The sequence below is a fragment of the Ptychodera flava genome, chromosome 16 (genome assembly GCF_041260155.1).
Source record: "Ptychodera flava strain L36383 chromosome 16, AS_Pfla_20210202, whole genome shotgun sequence".
Taxonomy (NCBI): Eukaryota; Metazoa; Hemichordata; class Enteropneusta; family Ptychoderidae; genus Ptychodera; species Ptychodera flava.
The window spans coordinates 34,389,395-34,413,141 of record NC_091943.1 but is presented as its reverse complement, the minus strand read 5'-3'; the positions used below and the strand labels follow the sequence as shown (position 1 = coordinate 34,413,141).

Here is a 23,747-nt window from a genome sequence, read left to right as displayed (position 1 = left end):
TGGAATCATATAAATAAATTAGGTCCACCTAGACCTAATAAATTGATAGTGGAGGTGTATGATGAAAATGGACAGGTTGTTTCAGATACCAATCAAGTTTTTCAGAAATGGCAGGATCAATTTTTCTTACTTTATAATTGTGAAACAACTGATAGTGATGTTGATTTTCATGTTCAGATGAATAATCATAAGACGTTATTGGAGCAAAACATTATGGATCCTACTTATGAATCAAATCATGATTTAAACTCAAATATTACTAGAGAGGAAATTGAAAAGGTTCTAAATAGAACAAAATCAGGTAAAAGTGCAGGTATGGACGGAATCCCTTACGAAGTTTTGAAAAACCGCAATTCAGTTGATCTGTTAGTTAATCTTTTACAGTTATGTTTTGATACTGGTTTTATCCCTACAGCTTGGAAGACATCAGTCATCATTCCAATTCCCAAAAACCGGTCAGATGATCCTCTCATACAATTGAATTACCGAGGTATTAGCCTTCAAAGTGCTATTTCAAAAATATATAGCTCTGTTTTGAACATGAGACTTATTGTTTTTTTGGAGAGTAATAATATTTTGGCCGAGGAACAAAATGGTTTCAGAAAAGATAGGTCTTGCCAGGACCACATTTATGTTCTGACATCGATTGTGCGTAACCGTCTAAATGAGCATTTACCTACATTTGCCTCGTTTATCGATCTGCGCAAAGCATTTGACTTTGTTGATATGGATTCTCTTTTATATAAATTACTCATAAATGGTGTAGATGGCAAGATGTATTGGTCAATTAAATCTCTGTACACAAATACTAATGCCAGACTTTGTCTTAACGGTAATTTAACGGCTTCATTTGACACTACCAGTGGTGTAAGACAAGGAGATAACCTATCGCCAACTCTTTTTTCACTTTTTATAAATGACTTAGTTACCGAGTTGTGTGCTTTAAATTGTGGTATCACCATAGGAGGAACTAACTATTGTATGTTACTTTACGCAGATGATATTGTACTCTTTTCTGATTCGGAAGCTAATCTTCAGAAAATGTTAGATCAATTTAGTATTTGGTGTAAAAAATGGAGATTGTCTGTAAATGCTTTGAAATCAAAAGTTGTTCATTTTCGAAAAAATAACGACGAACGCAGTCGTCACGGTTTTAAAGTAGGTGATTATATTCTAGATTATGCATCAAAATATAAATATTTAGGAATTGTTTTCGACGAACATCTTGATTTTTCAGTAACTGCCACAGCTCTGGCTGATGCAGCTAACAGGGCCCTAGGTGCTCTGATAGCAAATTTAAATTTTTGAATAATATGGGTTTTAAGACATATACTAAAATATATGAAACTTCGATTGTACCAATCTTAGACTATTGTTCAGGGGTCTGGGCTTACGAAAAGTACAATGTCTGTGAATCTGTTCAGATAAGAGCATTAAGGTTTTTCCTTGGGATACACAAATTTGCTCCTACGTTGGCTATCAAAGGAGATACTGGATGGAAATCTTGTGTTTCAAGGCATTGGGCAAATAAAGCACGCCTGTGGAATCGGTTGTGTAATTTGAATGAAAATAGATTAACTAAGAAAATATTTTTATGGGATAATTCGTTAAATAGTAATAACTGGGCATCAGAAATGTATAACATTTTCGATAATTTAGAAATAGACGACATATATCGGATCCTTGCAATGTAATTCAAGAGATGAAACAAAACAAATGTAACGAGCACTGGTATACTTATGTGTTAAATAAGCCAAAATTACATACGTTTGCTAAATTCAAGACGGAGTTTTGCGAGGAAAAATATCTGTCACTGGACATGTCAAGGTCTGAAAGATCCTATTTTGTTCAGCTACGTTTTGGAATTCTTCCTTTACGAATTGAAACGGGGCGATATCGAGATGAGATTATAGAAAGACGTAGTTGTAGATTATGTAATTTAAATGCAATCGAGGATGAGCTGCATTTTATGTTTCACTGTCCTATGTATAATGATCATCGTCAAAACTTGTATCACGAGGTTGAGTTAACAAATCAGGGTTTTTCCTCTTTTGATGATATGCAAAAATTGTGTTATCTTATGTTGAATAATGCCAGATTAACTGCAAAATATATCAAGAAAGCGTTTCAGAAAAGACGCAACACTTTATTCAATTAGTGGACGCAATGTATGCTGCAAATATTTCTTTCCTAAGTTAGTCAAGAATGAGATGTTGATTTACATTATTTATTAGTTTTAACTCTAGTTCATTATTGTCTTCGTCCTGAGACCCTCTATAGTCCTTAATTTTGTTTTATAGTGACTTGTAAGCCCATTGGGCTGGATGACCTCTCATAATGTATGACTTATAATCAGTTCTTTGTATTAGTGATGTCATAAGTCACTATAATAAATATAACTACTACTACTACTACTACTACTACTATGGATGATTTTTTATTACATTATGGTTACCATGTATTACAATTGTGGTTGGTGATTTTTGTTACATTTACGGGTGATGTTACATTTATGGGTGCATTTTATTACAATTATAGTTGATGTTACATTTATGGAGATTATTACATTTATAGAGGTTATAACGTCACTCACTTTTGTTACAAGCAAAAGTGACATTTTGTACTGGAATATGACGTGAACTGCAAGGAAAAACGTTACACATCCGATCATAGAACGTATGTATCTTTACGTTACAATTCTCTTTACTCAATAGGTGACATTGCAGTGAGGGGTCAATGTAAGTTAACTTGATTTCGCTTTATGTCTTTATGTCACGATACATCACAACATTAACAATTTAATCAGTATTGTCAAACTTGAAGATTTTACAATCCTTCCCCTTAGAAATCTACCCTTCTGAATGATATGTTCTGCACCGATTGCCCCGTTAAGGTAGAATGCGCCTGGGCGACATATACCGGGAGTCTCGAACTTACACAATTATTTTCTGATCTACTACTGCGAGCTCATTTCGAAGCTGTTAGAGTAAAGATAGTTTTTACCATCCTACATTTCCAGGGATGGTGAGGATGGTGGCCATTTTAATATTGGTAATTTACGGTAATTTGTTTCCCGCGTACCTAAATTTGCACGGTGATCCCTAATTTTTATTCTTGATTTCGAAATGGAACTATTTAAAGTCTCCTAAACGTTTGAGCAAAAGCTTAAATCTTCCAATTCGAAGTGCGTAATACCTTATATAAACACGCATTGAGAACTAGGAGGAAAGATGGATGTTGATGTTAACCCTTTGAGTGCTGTAATATTTCTGACCAAAATTGAAGTGCAACATTTTTTTCCAATTTTTATGAGTTTTTCTGTAATTCTTTTGAAAATTGTGTACCAAATGGACAGCACTTTATGATTCATAGACTCAAGTTTTGGGTCAAAATTTTGGGAAAATCCTAAAAATAAGTTTGGATATCAAAAATATTGTCCGGATTATATTTTATAAAGGTGACAAAAATTGACTTTGGCACTCAAAGGGTTAAAGTATCTGTGGCACACAGTGATATAAATTGCATAATCAATTCATTGTTTACAAGACATGGTATATTTACGGCCAGTAAGAGGTTATGTGAGATTCTTAATCTTTCAATCTCTCTATACTTACATGTATGATATCCACTCCCTGAGTTCCGCCTCTGGTCCAAGGAAATTCCACGGAATTTCCTCACCTATTCTATTGAGAAACACAAGTACTCTAAATAGTTCTAGGTGAGTGCCCACAAGCTCAACCCTGATCATATAGTTGGCAACAGGTGATGGTAACCCCTTTACCCCTTTATAGGGGTTATCTCGAGGTTGCATTCTCTTCGACTAGTCAGTAGTACCAAGCCCAAAAATGTTTCAGTGACCAGGCTAATATGACCCTTTTTAGTTTGGAGAGTACTTTAACAGTCAAATTAGCCCAAACAATATTTGACTTATCTATGGCGAAAAGTCTAATTTTCGCTTTCACAGAGTGGACAAGATGACAAAAACATTGTGTGCCCCAACTGCACAATGAGTCCACAAGATTGTAAGACAATCGACATCAAACGAAACATGTACATGAAAAACTTGCTTATATCACCGTTTCTAAATGGGTGCATGATAACTTATCAAAGTTTTGATACTAGATGATCAATCCAAGTGCGAAATCTAAAACCCGAGAGACAGATAGTAAGATTTTAATCTTTTATGGTAATTCGTCTACGTGTATCAACCACAATTTCTTGGTACTATAGCTTTATTAAATACCTTTTCTTAATTTTGGACCGGGAATCCTTTTCAAAGACAGTGATACACACACATACAAATGCTCCTATCAAATCGTCAAAAAGTCCAGCATTCTGCAAGGGGCTGGCGAAGAAACTGTAGATGATACCCGGAAAAAATAATGAAAAGTCTAAGTGACTGGGCTTCAACACCATTCTTTATCTCTCTTTTTCCATGCGTTTTACCCCTGCTGCATGTAGAGTATCCATGGTCTTGGATTAAGTATACCGGGGAGTTTACTTCAGATTGAGCATCGCATTTTTCCTGAACGTTGTTGTTGATCTCCTCGGCTGGAGATGGGCCTATTGGATATCTGGTATGCCAGGCATCGTGCTAGCAGGGATCACATTCTGCACGGTGAAGGAACCAGACAGGGAGGAAGGTTTGCAGATGACGTTTCCAAATGCAGTTTGTAACTTAGAAAACGCCTTACAAGGTTATGGTTGTCCCACCATTTTAGTTTCGTCATATAATGTCACCATGGTTTCCTTAACTAAATACAGCTGATGACGCGTTTCAAAGTTTTGCCCGAACAAATTCATATCACGTAGAAAAATTCACCTCACATAGAAAGTTGATACGGAGTGATGACGACGACAAGGAAGAAAATTTCAGGATGAGGAAAATAGTTTCGTTGTGTTATATTTTTGTGATGCAAACGCTTATATCCCCCCAACCATTTGTCAACATATCAGATACAACATCCTACTGAGAAAGAAGCGAAGATTCAAGCAGAGGAAGATGACGTCATATACCCGTATGAACATTTCATGAGCTGGATACCATTGGCCATGGGTACTCTTGCAACTCTTGGGGCCGGTACTATCTTCGACAGAGCGGTAGAACGCCGGCGATACTACGGAATGTTGATATTCTACACTGTGACCGTTGTAAGTATACACTAGGTTTTACCATGGATGTACTGCACTCTCAAGAACATCAATATCTTATATCTGTACAAGTCTACATCATTCCCACTGAAGGCCCCATCAACAGTTGAACGTTGGTTTATCTTCCTTTGTTTTTATCTCTTTTAATTGAGTATGCTTTCTTATAAAAAGGCCGTGTTCAACTTGTCAACACACATTCGATGTGTGTTCAGTCCGTTATTTTATCAGGAGTAGAATTCATTTATAAACACTCAGTTACACTGCAAGTTGCAAGCAATACGTTGTGTTTACGAGTACTTTATATTTCAGTATGCTTACTGAGTGAGACATAGAGTTCTTGCATGCGCATGTATTTTAATGTTAAGGTTTGGGTCTGAGACTTTTAACATTTCAGAGTTGGTAAGGATCAAGTTTTATAAAGATATGACTTGAAAGTTTGGCACATATCTTTCTTAGGATGTATAAACGAATTTTTTGCAAAGCTTTAGATTTTGACCAAGTCACGTGATGAGATATGGTATGAGAAATGACATGAAGAGATATTTAAACTCAAGACAAAAAAGTGTGCGTGTCATATCTTTTTTTTTTCCTGTTTTTCATTTATCCCTATAGGAAAAAGGGGGAAATGTTCCACAAAAAATTAATAAAAAAATGAAAAAAATCGCGTCGCCATATCATTTTTGCCACATGTCAATGACCATAAACAAACCTATTATTTTTTGGCCTAGACAGTGCCTTAAGTTTTCATGATGGCGCATCGTGTCATATGTATTCGACATCATTAGTTTGGTATCAAGATTAGATCATACAAAAAACACACACAATATCGTCATCTTACCGTACTTATTTCTCTCACACCTACTGTTCCAGCTCATCTCACTGCCGATGTCTGTCGGCCTCCTTTACCTCGATCCACCTTGGTGTTTCATCCTTATAATGCCCAATTACGCTGTCATCGAAGTGTGGGGAAGTATTGGTATGACGACGATTGTCGAGCAGGCCCCGAAAGGCAAGCACACCTCGGCGTTAGCGATCCATGTTTTCTCACTCAACATGATGCGGCAATCTGAACTGGCTGGTACCACCTTTGAGAAGTTTGGTAGGGTTTAGGTACACGCTTCTGATCCTTTATCCGGGATTCTTCGTCTTATCTTTCACCTTTGGTTTGGTATCTCTACCGCTCGCGAAGAAGAGGATACGGGCTCAACTCCTTCAAGAGGTACTTCCAAAGGACGACGAAACGAGACCTTTGATAAGTTAGTGCCATCATGTATGATTTAATAGTTGAGTGAGAACACTCTGGGTATCTGTGGCCTCACAGGCGACCTTACGAAGATAGCTTTCTAACGGATCCACCTGTTTATCCAATACAACTGCCTGACCGTGGCATTGAAACAAGGTGGCTGCATTTATTGGTGTTGATGAAGGTCAAAACCAACACTACTTGCCATTCCGTCCTCGGTAAAGTCATCCTGTCCCCGAAAAAACCTCAATCATTGAACAATTTCTTGCGAGAAGATCACTGGTACTATATTTTATCGCAGGTCAAGTTTTCAGGGTACTACGATATTGAAGTAGTTTTGAAACTATATACGATTATGCAAATGAATCAGTGCAATAACAGACAATAACAGGGGTTAATTATACAGAAATTTAGCCTCGGGTGGAAATAAATAAATGGCAATCTGCTGCTCCTAGAGTTCTCTGTCTGTTTGTCTGTCTGTCTGTCTGTCTCTCTCTCTCTCTCTCTCTCTCTCTCTCTCTCTCTCTCTCTCTCTCTCTCTCTCTCTCTCTCTCTCTCTCTCTCTCACACACACACTCACACACACACAAACATGTTATGCTTATCGTCGCAGGCAACTTTTTTGCCACTCATGACGGAACATTGTCTTCCTAAAGCATGCTAAAGTCTAAAGTATACTTTTTAAAGTTCTAATCTGTGTACGTGGGTTTACACGACATATACGATAAGCATACCATGTTTGCGTGTGTGTGTGTGTGTGTGTGTGTGTGCGTGTGTGTGTGTGTGTGTGTGTGAGAGAGAGAGAGAGAGAGAGAGAAAGAAGAGAGAGAAAGAGACAGACAGACAGACAGACAGACAGACAGACAGACAGACAGACTGGGTGGGATCCTAGAGTGACACAAATAAAAACGGTGACCGTTGGTGGCGACAGAAAACCCTATTCTAACAAGTCAAATAAACCAATCACAGTGGATATGGGATGTCGACTCTGATATGAACTGACCCAGATTTCAAACTGCCAGCTATCTCGGGCCAAAGGTGCATTGAAGACAGTGTACGCAACATGATCAGGACAAGGTTGTCACAGAGGCTCAAAAGTCAGCGAATATTCAAATCTGAATATTTTTGGAAGGTCTGCATATAACTGTGGATACATAGGGATACATCGTGTACATGTTTTATGTCGTGGGTTGCCGAGTGTTTGTGTGGCGTTAGATATTATAACAACGCCGCGTGTGTCACCGAGATGAGATAGCCGCCCTTTGTGTGGCTTTACTTGGATCAAAGTGCGTCGAGCGGGGACAGATCACTACAAAAGGTATATGGCCTGTGGCGATTGTTGTCGGGACTGCCGTCGCGGACTTGTGGACAACAAGTACCCTTTCTACGTTGCGACAGTGATGATGCTTCTGTACATGAGCAACCAATTAGGAAGGTAAGTAAGAAAGGGAAGTAGAAGTTCATGGAAGCAAGTATTGGAATATCAAAGTCCATTATGCAAATCATCTCAAACAGTTTGAGTAATCATTTTGTAGAAGACGCTGAGAAGAGATCACAAAATTATCTATAAAAATGTTTGCATAGCAGTTACAAGGTAATGGGACAGCTGAGTTGGGAGAAAACGATCGCGATTAGCTAATATGTAAATTTCTAATATATATATATATATATATATATATATATATATATATATATATATATATATAATATATTATATATATATAATATATATATATATATATATATATATATATATATATATATATACATATATATGTGTATATATATATACATATATATATATATATATATATATTATATATATATATATATATATAATATATATATATATATATATATATATATAATATATATATATATATATATATATATATATATATATATATATATATATTATCACTAATGTATATAATATTATATAGGGCTCAGCCCTGGGTGTCGCGCCAGGGGTTAAGATTGGCAATGTTATTTGTATTGATTCATGATAAAATAGAATTAGTTGTTACTTCATATACGTTTGTATGACAACTATGCCCAGTTTCACTCTGATCAAAACAGTTCACTTACGTACGCGACGTCAAACCCTGCAGCAGTGCAGGTATAGATTTTCTGTAATGTGTAAGAATGTTAGACAAAAATTGGCAATTTTTACCATGATTACAGCTATTGTGTTAAACAAGGGACGTATTATGCCATCATTATCATTGCAATGGTAACCGCACTGCCCGCCTTCCGCTTGCAAGCTGAAAACTATAGCGTTCCGGCTGAAAACTGGCAATTTTTGAATCTAGATATTGACATAGGGGGCGCTTTTCTAAAATTCAATTCCAGCATTCTTTGCGTAAGCCCCCCCCCCCCCAACCCACCGTTCATATGCACGACAGTTTTCTCCCTTTTTCCAGTTTTTATGCGTGATATTAACGATATTTTGTATCAGCGACAAGGTGGATAATCACATTTACTGGCTAATAAAAGATATATATTTTATAAATTGCATGTTATAAAATAATAATTTGCACGTCTCGTATTTGTTTATTTACGAGTGCTCAAAAGAACATCTCTGTCAAATACTTTTGTAAAACTGACACCAAGTAAGTTCTTTCAAGATCTTTTATTAACAAGTTTGGGGTCTTTAAGCTGTGAAATGCTGGGTGATTATCGTAAGAGATGTTTACTAAGGCAAATGTTCGATAATGGAATATTTTTAGTAGTAGTCCTTCCTTGTAATCAAGATTTTAAATTTTTCTGTACAGTTTTTAAAAAATTGATTCATTGATGGTGTGAGAGTAACAGGTCACATTGGTTCATGAATGTTCAAATTTTTTAAACATATTGAGACAAAGATAAATACTGTCATGGTAATTGGTGATCATATGCCCACGTTAAGTTTCAACACGACGGCCTTGCATCACAGATGTGATTCGGGCCAAGAATACTCCGAGTATTGCAGATGGTCGTACATGGGGACTGGTTTGCAGTATCAACTGCTAGCCGGCCCGCTGTTCGTCGTTATTTTCAGCGCTACGGGAATTCCTGCAAGTCTGGTCACGGAGAAAAAGAAAGCTAACAGGAAACACGTGATTGTGGTTTGTGTAATACTCTGGAGTATGGTAGTCATAGTAACAGGGTTTTCTACACATTATTGGCATCTTGTTGTAGCAAGAGTAGCATTGGCAATTGTGTGAGTATATCAATATTCTCTTATGTTTGGTGAGATTTCCTTCGGGTAGACATGGGTATAAGTCTATCTCTGTACTGTCCGTAATAAAAATGAATATTTTCATGGGTAGATCAAGCTTCTGATTCTGATAAATTTTCACCAGGGATATTTCTATATATGAATGTGCTTGTTCTTACGTTTGTTGAACAAAATTAAAATTTGGAAGATAAATCGGATCTGTTCATAAGTGTCTGGGGATACGATTTGACTCCTGCTCAAAGGGCTCCCCTCTCCCGACAAGCAAACCTCTCACCGCTTCCCCTCTCCTCACGATAAAAACTCCCCTGGCCCAGTGCCCGCTCGAAGAGCCGTCAGTGCCGTTTCTTCGCCACATGTTATTCCCCTCATCATCAGCTAACTCGTTAAAACAACCGAATTATACTCCATGCTAGACTGTTGACAGTACATTGTCTTTTCTTTTTTATTGGTACAGTCTCTCGCATATACGGGGATGGAGTTTGCAAGCGTAGCGCCAAAGGCGCGAATCAGGAATGCCGTAGCCCAGACATCTATGACCCTCCACACAGCCGTGTTGACCAGTGTTACTGCAGCGACGAAAATAGCGCAAACGACTGTCGACAGTCTATGCCTGCCCACGGGAATTTTTCCGGGAAGTTGGCCGAGATCACAAATCTCTCTCTCTCTCTCTCTCTCTCTCTCTCTCTCTCTCTCTCAGTGAAGCTCCATTTCCATCATTTGCTGCAAGTATCATATCAAGCTCCTGCAAACAAGTAAGAATATTGTCTTTGTATGGTTTCATCTCAATCAATCATCTGAGTTCAGTAGTATCATTCACCGGTCCGTTGAAGAATAAAAACTCTGTGGGCTTGCCTTTCAGGCCACTGGGTGTTGCTCATTTCTGAATGATCTCAGATATAATTAGATAGTCCAGCAATGACGATGTCCAATATGATACATATACGCCTTTTTCACCATTTACCGGCATGATATTCGCGGTCTGTGTATCACCAATTTTACATGGGGCATTTACGCGGGTATAAGAATTGCATAAACGCTGCGGTGGATCTACTCGGCTGGAGATGGGCTTATTGGATATCTGGTATGCCAGGCATCATTCTGGCAGGGATCACACTTTGCAAGGCGAATGAATCACCGAGGGAGGTAAGTTACATGTGATACGTTCAAAAGAATTGGTCAAAAAAGATAGACGCTTGAGTTAAACTAGCTAAGCATAATTTAATGCAATACTCCCTCACAGCACCTCACTGGCTAGCTCTGCATGGCAGGGCTGTGTGTTACCGGCGTTATACGGCCTCCCACCACAGGCCGTATAACGCCGGTAACACACAGCCCTGCCATGCAGAGCTACTCACTGGCTACACACTGTCGCTGATATAGCCTGGCTCAGTGAACTGGCGAAGTCAACGAGGCTCAAGCTCTAGTCAGGCTACATTATACAGTGCGTGGCCAGTGAGGGGTTGTGAGAGAGTCTACATGGGTGGATACAAATGCTAAAGAAAGACGAATATATTGTCCGGTCAGATATATGGGTACAGGTTTGTTGAGTACGAGGAAAGCACATTATACCTTTAATTGCGAATTTTACTTTATGATCCCAAGTAAATGATTATCGCCAAATTGAATTTTTAGGAACACGGAATCAAATTCTCATTTCAACAAACGTTACAGCACTTTACAATCGCAATGGTTAAATGAATAACATGATACTTTTGAAGAAATCGCCTGTCTATTAAAGATCTCAGACCACAACGAGACAAACGTTCAAATACAAGTCAACAAAGAAAATGTAACATCAGATCAGCCATTCTGTAGCAGTCTCTTTGTTGTACTGTTATGTACCTTCACTCTGCGTTGTGGCGGCGGCTACGTCTTCAACAACAACATCGGAAATTACTTTGATTTCTACTACCCCAAGTATCCCTACGAACATTTCATGAGCTGGATACCAATTTCCATGGGCAGTCTTGCAACGATTTTCGGTGGCGTTATATCCGACCGGGCAGCAGTGCGCAAAGGATATTATGGAAGGTTGATATTCTACACTATTACCGTTGTAAGTCTGATCTTGACAATCTGGGAAAAAGTTTAAAGTTCTCAGTGACTGACAAGTCGTTCAGGTTTCTTTCTCTGTCATCCAGAAAACTACTTACTAATTCACTCACTCGTTTTACCAATATATCTCTACGACCGTTCAGGAAAGTTTACAGAGAGAGAGAGAGAGAGAGAGAGAGAGAGAGAGAGAGAGAGAGAGAGAGAGAGAGAGAGAGAGAGAGAGAGAGAGAGAGAGAGAGAGAGACAGACAGACAGACAGACAGACAGACAGATAGACAGACAGACAGACAGACAGACTTGTATAAAGAATAAAGTGTTTGGATGGATAGCTGTGTGTTCAATGTCGTTGTCCTTTCGTCAAATAAAACTTTGTTTTAACTAATTCCAGCTAATCACGATTCCGTTTTCTGTCGGTGTTTTGTATCTCGACCCGCCTTGGTGTTTCATCATCTTAATGCCTAACTACGCAATCATCGAAATTTGGGGAAGTCTCGCCATCACAACGGTCGTCGAACAAGCTCCAAAGGAAAACATACGTCGGCTGTTGCTGTCTATGTGTTCTTCATCAATAACTTTGGGGGCAATCTTAATCTGCTTATGCCCCCGGTCAGATCTCTTATAGGAATGAGGTATTCCCTTCTGATTCTGTATCCTGGAGTCTACACCCTGTCCTTTATTGTAGCACTCGTGTCTCTGCCACTGGCCAAGAAGAAGTTGCAGAAACAGTATCAGAGAGGTTCTTACCAGGACGAGGAAACAGAACCTCTTGTGAGTGACATGCAAGAGTGACTTCACCCACCCTTTTTCGAGCTTGACAATTGGGCATGTACAACACCTCCGCTTCTTTGCATCGTTACCTCCTTCGTTAATTTTTTACTAAGAGTTTTGACTATAACAAAGGCCATGTTCTGCGAGCGTCAACGACGAAGAGTCCGACTGACACGATGTTATTGAGGTGTGTTTGCCGGCGTCTGTCCTGGAAGGTTCGACGCTATATGTTTTCAAATAAAATTTACCAGCCAATTCTATCGATGTTCACCTCTTTAGATTGAACTTAACTTTTCCGTCATATAACATGAAACTTATGTTTTGATGACATTCCTCTGGCGTGAATCAGTTGAACAAAACTAATATGTAACAGCAATATCATCGCGTCTGAAAAGACTTAGACTTGTCTGTGACAATATCCAGTATTGTGATTTTATTATGCCATGATCATCATCCTCTTGTGATTGGCTTGAAACAAGAAGTTACAAATAGACTATAGTCATACTTTTTACTTTATATCTGTTTTGTACTCTACACAGTGCTGCTATGGTCCTTGTATAGACCAAAATCTTTCCCTGAGAAGACACATGTAAATAATACATGTGTAATATTCAGTAAAGAATAAAAGTATATTGAATGATATTAGGGCCAAATTTTTTTTTCTTTTTTAATGTACTGTCATATATCTATCATTTCTCTCGTGCCGGTATTATTTCATTCTCATTATTTCTCCTATTTCGACATACCTGCGTCATCAGACGCGGAAAAATATTCTACAAATTCACACATTTCCCTCACTTAACAACTTAACTAACGCCCTGATATGACGCGTTCCCCACGACCAGGAGCCAATGGTCGGAATTTAAATTACTCCCCATCTCCTTGCTAAAACATTCATAAACTGGATAAAAAGGCTAGAATTTAGGGAAAAAGGGGATTCCGAGAGGCACCAGGCTTGTGTGAAGATCGAGTTTCGCTCCTGTAAATAGAGTAGTTTAGTTTAGTTTTCCAGTTCGTAGTATAGTCAGAGACTTCCAGGTGTCTCATCTTTACAACTAAAGTCCATGGCAACCGTATATCTTGATCTTGGTTTGAGTGCGTCTTCCCCAGATAATCCAGATCAAGTTTCCGTGTACCTCGAGCATAGCCTAGCGAGTTATATGCCCCTGAAGACATCTCAAGACAGATGTCTCCCCTCATTCTTTTTTTATTCATTTTACAGTACCGCCGATTGTAAACATACTTCTCCTTAGCAAGCACACCCTTTCATCGGCTAAAGGCAGAATTCGTCTTTGGGAGAGATATCCGGACTCTAGAACTTTTACAGTACTTTTGAGGTTAACCACTTGTAGGGCATATTTTGAAGCTGATGGAGTAAAAGTTTTCAACAGCTTTTTTAATCGAAATTTATCCACATAGTAACACTATGGGGTGCGGCCATTTTGAATTTCAAGTGTCGAAAAGATAGGGTAATTGTTTTTATCGTACTAACTTTTACACGGCCACTACTTATTTTTATTCTTAATTCAGTTTCGAAAGGAATGATTTAAAGTTTTCTCATGGAAAGTTTGAGAAAATGTAAGTCTTTCAATTTCAAAACGCCTACTATCTTAATTGAAATATTCAAAGTAGTCATCAGAATGTTCTTCCCGCCATTTTTCTTGGGCTTCGAGGATGCTCGGATCATAGTACATTCTGCAGTGACCTTTCAGTGCCATCAGGTGGTAGGGCATCTTGTCAAGGTATACTGACCATTCGCTCCGTCCGCAAGGGTCACGAAGGGCGGGAAAGCACTTAGCGGCTTTCATCATTGCTGCGCACGTCATCGAAAACGGGGTCTTAAGATAGTGACTCACTGCTTCGAGACACTTTTTGGTGACAAAATATTCATCGCATGGGTCGGTCGCATCGTATTCTGTTGGCTCTAAAACATAAAGGGAGTCACAGGTATAAAATGATGTAATCCCTATTCTATTTCGTCAGCACATAATTCTGTTATCATTTTGGCAATTTCTTAACAATTTATTTGTGTTAAAATTCTCGTAAGCTTCAAGTACTGCTTGTTTTTCTGAATTACGATTAAACAAAATATCAAAGGTACATCCTGTCGTATGAGTAAAGATTGACTGACACAAACCGTTGGTCATCATCGAAGAATCTACTCCAAACCCTGATGACCCCCTGGCTTTCTAACGATTAAACGCCAAGCGACTCCAAACCCTGATGTCCCCCTTGCTTCCTAACGATTAAACGTCAAGCGACTCCAAACCCTGATGACCCTTTAGCTTCCTAACGATTAATGTCAAGCGAGTATCGAGTCCTAAACGATGGATCATTAGATATATGGAGGCGAGTCAAAACTTGAAAAAAATTTGCACAGCAAAAATAACTAAAATAATTTTGCAGCAATGTCGATTTTGCCGGGACAATATTTACCTAATGGTCAGCTTATAAGAAGGGTATACCTGAGTAACAGTATTCATGCTGCGCAAACTCCCCTAATAAGTCGTTTGTAAAATTTTGGAACGCAAAGAAAATTTACACGTATACTAGCGACCCCCTTTCCATCATCCGACGGTTCATCCGTAGATGGAACTCATATATGCACTAGAACACCATATTGTACGATCATAATACTTTGGTCGGCCAAGAAATGAAATTTGATCGAAAATTCTTTCCCGACAGGATACTCTTCTTGCTTGACTTCTATAGCTCATGTGTGTTCTCTTCAAATAACTATTGTTCGGAAAAACCTTTGCTTTCGATATACTCACTGTCGGCAGGCTGCCTGCAGAGATTGTAGTCCACCATTTGCTGTGCACGCGGGACAACCACCTCCATCCATTTAGTGATATTTATAGGCATGTCTTCTCCTGGGTTACTTTTGTCACACTTGAGCTCATCTAGACATTGCATCCGCAACTAAAAACGAAAAACTCATATTATCACACGCAACGCCTGAACATACACACGTCATGGGTAGGTGTATTCAGACAGACAGGCAGATATGTGCAACACGCACAGATGGCACTGAACTATAAATCAATTTAATGATGAAAATACAATTTCCCCTCTTCAAAATAAAATTGTTTGTTTGTATGTCTGTCTGTCTGTCTGTGTACGTGTGTGTGTACAATACGGCATGCAAACGGATTTTTATATTCATTTTGCTTATTATTTTAATTGAGAAAGTTACAACATAGAATCAATATGGAAAAGGTCAAGCACCAGGCGTTCCTCGCGAAATTGGCAATAAAACATGTAAAAGTCATTTTCTCTAATGAAGCTCGCATTAAAATTTGAATAGCACGTATTTAGAAGCAATTCAACCCTCTCATTAATTGACATATGTTGCCGAAATACATATGTGGCATGCCCTTTCTATGATAAGATTTCCCTCTAATTACTAATGAAGGCACATTGCTGTAAATGGAATAAAATACTACCAACCATAAGACTGTACTGTAATACCTTTCTGACAAGCATTCTAACTCCTTACTGTTACCAACGAAACAAACTCAACAAAAACAAATCGGTTACGTCAGGTCTTTCATCAATGGAAAGAAAGTTCTTTCTCTGTTGAAGTGCTTCAAATTGAGTTTCAACGTATGTCATTTCTTTTAAAAGTAGCACTTTGGTTTCTTTTTCTGCTTTCTCAAAAAGCCATAACAAAGAGTTCTAAGTGCAATCCACATGTTGATCGTGAAGGTAGTGAATTTGCGGGCTTTTTGGATTTGTGTTTTCATCTTTAAGGCCGTGCAAAGAAAATTCTTTGTTTGCCGTCCTTGGATTTTTTAAAAACCTACGAGCCAGCCATCAAAAAAACAAACACAGAAAAATATACAACATAGATCAATCGCACAAACTTTAACTTTCCCATCGGTTTATGAGTTGCAAGTATGAAAAATCATCTGTTACATTTACAATGCAGTGTTTCTTATGCTCTTCATTAAGCACGTTGAAAGCAATGCTTGGAAACACAGGTTATTCTTGTATAAGTACAACAAGCATACTTAGAGTTAGGTGACTGTGAGTCTGAACAAAAATTCCATAATAAACAATGGCAATAAACACTATACCAGTACATAATGTACCACCTGTACAGTATGAGAGTAATCAACTGGTTGTGTTACGAAGATAGCTTGTCTCTGACGGAGGTTTATGCACTAGGTGGTCATAGTCGCCAGTAAAATTATTAATTAAAATAACAACGATCTCAATTATAAATACAAAACATATTTGCGACCAATATAAAAAGACGCAAATAACGTATTACGAGGATGTTTACGAATTTTTGAAGAAAACAAGAATATATTTGAATTATATTAAGGATGATGTAATCAACATTTAATGAAGAACCTAAGAATTTCACGTAATGGGTTCAATTTTGCGACGTGTCTCAGTACATTAATTGTGACATGTAAATTTAAGATCGAGACCTGTATTGATGTTTACGATTGGACGTATAATTTTATCTTTAATTCTATAAAAACTATCATATGATCATATGATCAAAATCAAGCCTTAAAGATAACGTTTAAAATCCCATTCTACAATATGACGGAAAAGGGAATACAAAGGACAAGAGAGAAAAATACAACAGACAGGGCAGGAGGACAGAACGACCAAAGAGTAGTCCATGGCATTTAGACAATTGGAGAAGCGTATCTTGAGCGACGGCACCTGTCAAGCTTGTCTACCGAGAAATAAAGTCTATGTAGTACCAACGAACTATGAGCATCTCGTGTAGTCAATTGAAGATGACCAGTACCTCTCAGCAAACTGAGACAAGCCCATGAGTAAAAGCAGGCCAAGATGAGGTAATGAGATAGTACGAGAAAAAACGAAAAGTAATAGTTGTTTTGACAACTGTACACTATGAATTTCAAAATGTTGGGGTAAGCTTAGAACAAAAAGGTGTTCTTGTAAAACCTGAAAATTCCAAATATTAAAATGCAAAAGTTACTGAGTATAACAAAATATGTAGGTGTAACTCAGAAAACAATGCTTAACATCTTGGTAAAAGGTGAAACTACTATCTTTTTCATACAATTACAATTTTTGCAGTAAGAAGAGTGGGTATGTGAACAAATCATAACAGCCTTGAGTACTACTAGTCCTGAGCACTGTTTCTATTAAATGTTCCATTAGTTGTAACTTTAAAGGCAATTTATTCTGAATTCTGTGTATCAACTACTTTTTCGCCGACTTCCAATAGCGCTGATCTCCATGTCAGGTTTGTTACTAAATATAGCTGCACGCCCAACATCGGATACCGCTGCCTGAAATTCGAATAAATTTTGTTGTCGCATGCACGGTCGTTGTTGCAGCTTGTAGTCTGAGCCATAAATTCATAAGAATTAGTGTGACCTTTTGTGTGCATTATAACAGTAGCAGGTTTTATTTTCATCGTTCTTTCCGAAAATGCGGACACATATTTATTTGCATATTAATGAAAGGAAAATGACGTTAAGTGATCAGCGCTATTGCATAATAAAATGCTAAATATTCTGCTTGTCAAGACAGCAATGCCAAATGGCCATTGCTATTTTTGAAAACTGAATTCTAATTTGGACATACAAAATGACCAAATCTTTTTAGCAGAAAAAAAATGTCCAAAGTAAGAGCAACTTCAACTGCGTACGAACTATTTGGAGCATTCAACAACTGTAACCTCCACAAATGTAATAATCTCCACAAATGTAATATCAACCATAAATGTAGTAAAATCAACCACAAATGTAATAAAACAGTCAATCATTAATGTAACAACCCGCAACCATGTAATAAAACGCAACCATAAATGTAATAAACTTGAACTTGTATATTTGACCATTTGTTTATCAATGCCCTGAGAAAATAATAACTTTAATAAGACTAGTGTAATGTTATTGCATACTTTCCTGAAACTAGGTTTCCTTTCCGAAACACAGAATAGAATACTTTGAGAACACTATCAGAAGACGGCGAGGTACCGATCAAACCGTTTGATAATGGAAGTGGAACGCAATTCAAGACACTGATAATTACATAATAAGGAAGCGTCAAAATAACTCGTCAACCAGTGATACCACACAAAGTTTATGACAGACGACTCAGAACAAATAACAGAGAAATATACAACCTTATAACAGAAACTTACGACACAAAACATGTTGACGAGAACATATATTACATTTCGATCTAATAAAAACAATACGAACACTACCTTGAATACAGTAGAACAAATTAGACATCATAACATCTCCAGTGAAGGAACAAACTTCAAGTGGGACAACATAGAAATACAGAAATCTATCGATTATTCCACACAATTTATCCCCTGAAGACGAATTTGAGGCGACAGATAACAAAATTACCGCAAATTTTCGAAAAAACGGCGTTAAAGGATCGTTGTGTTATGCAGTCTCTTCCACTCTGGAATAGAGACTGCACTAACATTCAGATTGCAGCTGTGTCTCGCCGTGTCCAATCAGTTCTGTACACAAAACAGCGAAACGTAAAATACACGTTCAAATATACAAACACACTAAAACGCAAACAATCAAGATATGAATAATGTGTGTAGTTACTTTCCTTATTACATAGATAAATAATTAAGGGCTAATTCCTCAATTGCAATGACAAAATAGATTTATTACATTTATGGTTGACAAGTATTACATTTATGGGTGTTTTTTTATTACATTTATGGTTACCATTTATTACAATTATGGTTGGTGTTTTTATTACATTTCTGGTTGATTTTTGTTACATTTACGGGTGATGTTACATTTATGGGTGCATTTTATTACAATTATGATTGATGTTACATTTATAGAGATTATAGAGATTTATGGAGGTTACAACAAGGAACATTTCACCGACGGTACCTGCTTGTCCCGATGCAGATCCAATGTCGTGATCGACTGCGGATCGCAGAAAAGCTGATGGAAATTTAGTTCCGTTCCTTATTCGAAGCTAAACCAGTCAAGAATTGTTTTCGATCCGTCTTGTATGGAGACCAAAACAATTTCACGCACTTCCGCCGACTTGAAAACTTTGAGGGGAAATCAACTTGTGAAACGGGTCGATCGATCTTCACTTACGGTACTTTGCAGTCCGCTACAACAGGAGTTGCACATGTACATTTTACGTACAGCGATTGATGTACCCCTTTACGATAGGTAATCTGATTTGTATTGAAACGATCGTACGAAATTTGCGTTTTTGCGACATTGAAGTAAACTGCTGCGACGACGTTGCGAACAAATTGGGGCACAACGCGCCGTATTTTCGAGCATACGGTCTGTGTTTGTTTTTCAGATTTCGTCCAAAAACCTACCCGCACGCGGACGGCAAACAAAGAATTCATTTTACGGCGCCTAATTATGTTTTATTTGAGCAAAGCACAATGAATTCGAATTTGTCAGCCGGATTCAGCTATCGCTCTCAGGCCAAGCTGGTTGTCCCGAGTAAAACCTAACATGGCCAGTGTGCGTGGTAAAAGTCGAAAATTTGAAGACTAAAAAAATATAGACAATAAGACATAGATATGGCTATTTTTTTCAAATTTGACCAGATAGTGATAGAAAGTGTCTCAATGGTGATTCATAATGATCTTCTGGAAACATTGTTCTCTCCTCATTTTGAATTACTTGACCTGAAACGGTTGATTCAGTGCATCTCAAAATGGAATATGTGGCCAAAATGCACTGGACACTAAATGCATTTTAGAAAGGGTTATTGTAAATTGTCATGTTTCAAATTGTGTTCTGTTAACATCTTCTCATTTCATCCGCTAGGCCCCTCAATCCCTGTCCTACGGAAATTCCCACACCGTGTTAAAGTGGAGTGCATAGGGTTAAAAGGATCAAAGGCTATACCGGCTGAATCATTTATCACACTTATGACGAATGTTATCAACTCGGTAGATTGGCTGTTTTTACGACTCTAACGGATCTTGAAATGCACTGTGTTGGTTTATTCAGCAATGTGAAGGTACAACCTAAATTGTACTTTTAATGTACATCTGAAATAGGTCTTATATCGGGAAACCGTGAGTTCACACCATTTGAATTTCATAAACATTTCATAAGAATATTAAAAAAGTTAACAGAGTTTTTTAATCAACGTTTCTCCTCGTCGGATGAAATTGTCAGATTCATAAATCGCTCGCTGAAAAACTAAGATAGCAGAATCTTATCGGACTTGCATTGATAACCGATACCTGCCTTTAATGTTGAAAATGTCATTTCCTGCCATTAATAACAAAGTTGAGATACTTGCTAACAGAATGTAAATGTATCCAATGAGGATGTCAGAAACGTTTCATTGATTTTCCCTGTGTGTGCAGTTCGTGTACGTTTGTCGGCCTGCCTACACAAGATGAATGCGATATATGTCACAGGTGCGTGGAGTTTCGGTGTAGTATACATAGAAGGGGCTTTAAGTATACTACACGGCAACTCCACGCACCTGCGGTCTATGTCTCTTGCTTACCTGAACAAAGTCACAGTAGAGGTATGATGGATTTTCTACGTCCCAGTTTTCCGGATTATGGACATACTTAGTTAATTTCTCTTCGCATTCTGCAAGGTCATCCCATGTGCAGGGTTGGCTCGAACGTTGGCGGGGCTGTAGTAATATACAGTAAAACTATGCTTTTTTGCTACTGGCTAAATACATGACATTCTCTCTCTCTCTCTCTCTCTCTCTCTCTCTCTCTCTCTCTCCTCTCTCTCTCTCTCTCTCTCTCTCTATATATATATATATATATATATATATATATATATATATATATATATATTTTAAATACTGTGGATTAAAAACTTCTATATGCATGAAGTAATAACATTTAATACTAACAATTTATTCATATTCTAAAGTGCCTTTTCTATCATAAAGATATTTAAAAGCGGTTTTCAATTACAAATACAACATCTTAAATTTCAAAGTTATATAATAATGTATTTTATCTCAGTGTCAAATTAAAGTTCTAAAAACTGCAGACAATTACAAATCTTAAAACAACTATTTACAAACCTTATGTCAGAATGTAGTATTTTTTTAAAAAGACAGGCCTTTAATATGGGCTTGAATTGCTCTGGGTTGTTGACACATTTCTGTTGTTCGGGACATAACAGGCCCACAAACAGTTATTGCCTTATCTTTCATCTCATTATAAGAACATGGCACAGATAAAAATTACATGATATTTGTTCTTAAATTATACATGGAATTAAGTTTACTATCAATCATATCTGTGATATACAGTGGTGACTTGCCTTGAAATAGCTCGTTAACTAATAAAATTTCTATTCTCGCTTTTACAGACAACCAACATAGTTCTGTCATTATTTCGGACACATTATCGAATTTCGTCAGTCTCTCGACGACATGTATTGCATTGTTTTGTAGACGCTGTAGTTTTTCGACTAGAAACTGAGGAATTCCATACCACGTGTACTTGCAATGTTACATTTCGCTTGACTATTCTGGACTATTTGACGATTTAATCTGGTGAAATATAGAAAGGTGAAAATAAACTTGTCTTACCTTTACAGCACAAGTTGGCAGGACCAAGAGTAAGAACAGTGGCACTGTCAAATTGAAGATGCCGAACCTTACCATGGTAGTATTTGTATGCTGCAGGTTCAAGCAATTTGAAACGGTGATGGTTATTGTCACGGTTTGTCGTAGATATCCCAAATTATTTTTACAGAAAAAATATAATAATCGTGCAAATCTATTCGGAAATTGACCTTGCATGTGTTGTAGGTTATGAAACACTATAGTGTTAAATGCAAACTGATGTAATTTGGATCTTGGTCGGATGGATGACAGTTGAAATCTTAATTTTCAGTACTTTCCGCCACCAGTGCAACGTAAAATTTAGGTCTGCCTTCGTTGTCTGCAGCAATATCCTACCACTCAAGCCACGTTCCTGTGTAACGCTATTGGAAAAAACGCCCTCATACATTTGCGTAACAATTTGCCGTATCACGCTTTGGCTGACACACAAAATCGGCCGTGCACATGGTCTCACCAACTGTACTGTTGGCTTTATTCTTCAAAGTGTAACAATCAGCCTTCAACAAACAGTCTCTTGCCATCCTGGCTACAAGTGCAGACTCCGTCAAAGGTATAACAATTACTCTTAAACAAATAATATGCATGGTGGGTACAGCTGTTGCAAGTACATTCGCCAACTAACGTGAAATGCAAGTGAAAAGCTGTTACACAAACTGGTTAATGCAACTTTGGTCAAGTAACTATCACATGCATATACTAACCTGCAGGGTATCACAATCAGTCTGTTGCCGTTGCTGGCTGTAAGAGCGACAGACTGAAATTCAAGCAACTCTAGTTTCCCAATCAACCGTGAAACCACGTGGAAAAACGCCAGCTCAATTTCCAATTGGTCGAATGTATAATACTGCCATGTGTTTATGAATGTCATTTGTGGAATAAAAATAAAATCATGTCGATGGATTTTGTGATTGGTGGAGCACAGCTGTTGATTCAACAAAACTACAAAAATACCAACAAAAGGCAGTGTAAAAGTATTTGCATTTAATTACGTTTCGTCAAAATGGTGATGACATCATTGTTCTTTTGATAATGACAATGACAGCATATGTATGTGGATTATGATGATATTCGCATGAACGGTGTAATTGTTAGGTTTATTTTATAATACTCTAGTTGCGAAATCCGCTTTACATTTTAACGACGTAAGTAGACAAAATGTAAGAAGATAATGTTAATTAACGGATGTTAATAGATGTGTATCTTTACGTTACAATTTTCTTTACTCAATAGGTGACATTGCAGTGAGGGGTCAATGTGAGTTAACTTGATTTCGCTTTATAGTTTCATTCACATCATTTTGAAACGTTAGTCAAAGATTTTATTCAAATGGGACTGATTGGTAGTGACACTTGACTCGCTTGGTCGTAATAAAATCGTGACATTTGCTTACTATTAATAGCAGACCACATTGTGCACTCCATATAGCGTTGGAGTCGTCGTATTCTAAAATGTAAAAATCGAATATGGAAGGTATGTGATGCCATGTACATTTTCATATTTCAGCTTGACTCAGCAGTGCGCGAAAACTGCTCTCAGTAAACATTACTAGAGACACATATTAGCTAGTATTAATGATCTCTTCTATTTCTGTAGACTTGCTTCAAATCTGTGGGCATGTAAATATCAAAACAGAATAAATCAAAGGAATAAACTTCAGCAGACTGTCATATCAGGCTAGGTGGTAGGCTGTTGCTTAGGTCGTGGGGTGGCCTTACAGTAACTGCTCTGACGAGACAA

The 23,747-nt window shown here is 37.6% G+C and overlaps 2 protein-coding genes and 1 long non-coding RNA gene across 3 annotated transcripts in view; 2 read left to right on the top strand and 1 right to left on the bottom strand.

The window, feature by feature from the left end:
• LOC139113997 (probable galactarate/D-glucarate transporter GudP) overlaps positions 1 to 6,261 on the top strand; it is a 37,550-nt gene extending 31,289 nt beyond the window's left edge. Inside the window, exons 6-7 of the mRNA XM_070675470.1 lie at positions 4,957 to 5,151; positions 6,022 to 6,261. Coding sequence (XP_070531571.1) covers positions 4,957 to 5,151; positions 6,022 to 6,261 — 435 coding nt within the window. The remainder of the gene's footprint in view (positions 1 to 4,956; positions 5,152 to 6,021) is intronic.
• A 4,739-nt stretch (positions 6,262 to 11,000) lies between these two features.
• Positions 11,001 to 13,079, top strand: LOC139114671 (uncharacterized). Its single transcript, XR_011547925.1, has 2 exons — positions 11,001 to 11,670; positions 12,058 to 13,079. It is a non-coding gene; the product is annotated as an uncharacterized lncRNA (long non-coding RNA).
• A 733-nt stretch (positions 13,080 to 13,812) lies between these two features.
• On the bottom strand, positions 13,813 to 22,884 carry LOC139114670 (uncharacterized). Its single transcript, XM_070676534.1, has 5 exons — positions 22,718 to 22,884; positions 21,975 to 22,070; positions 20,919 to 21,053; positions 15,212 to 15,359; positions 13,813 to 14,361 (listed from the first exon to the last, which is right to left on the bottom strand). The coding sequence occupies exons 2-5, from the start codon at positions 22,047 to 22,049 to the stop codon at positions 14,048 to 14,050; spliced, it is 672 nt and encodes a 223-aa protein (XP_070532635.1). The 5' UTR covers positions 22,050 to 22,070; positions 22,718 to 22,884; the 3' UTR covers positions 13,813 to 14,047.
• Between the last annotated feature and the right edge of the window lie 863 nt (positions 22,885 to 23,747).

Excerpts from the sequence above, each read along its gene's own strand:
- LOC139114670 (XM_070676534.1), bottom strand. The coding sequence starts at position 22,049 with ATGGTAAGGTTCGGCATCTTCAATTTGACAGTGCCACTGTTCTTACTC. Across the intron at positions 21,054-21,974 it reads TGCCAACTTGTGCTGTAAAG|CCCCGCCAACGTTCGAGCCA; the intron begins GTAAGACAAGTT and ends ATATTACTACAG. Across the intron at positions 15,360-20,918 it reads TCTACTGTGACTTTGTTCAG|TTGCGGATGCAATGTCTAGA; the intron begins GTAAGCAAGAGA and ends TTTCGTTTTTAG.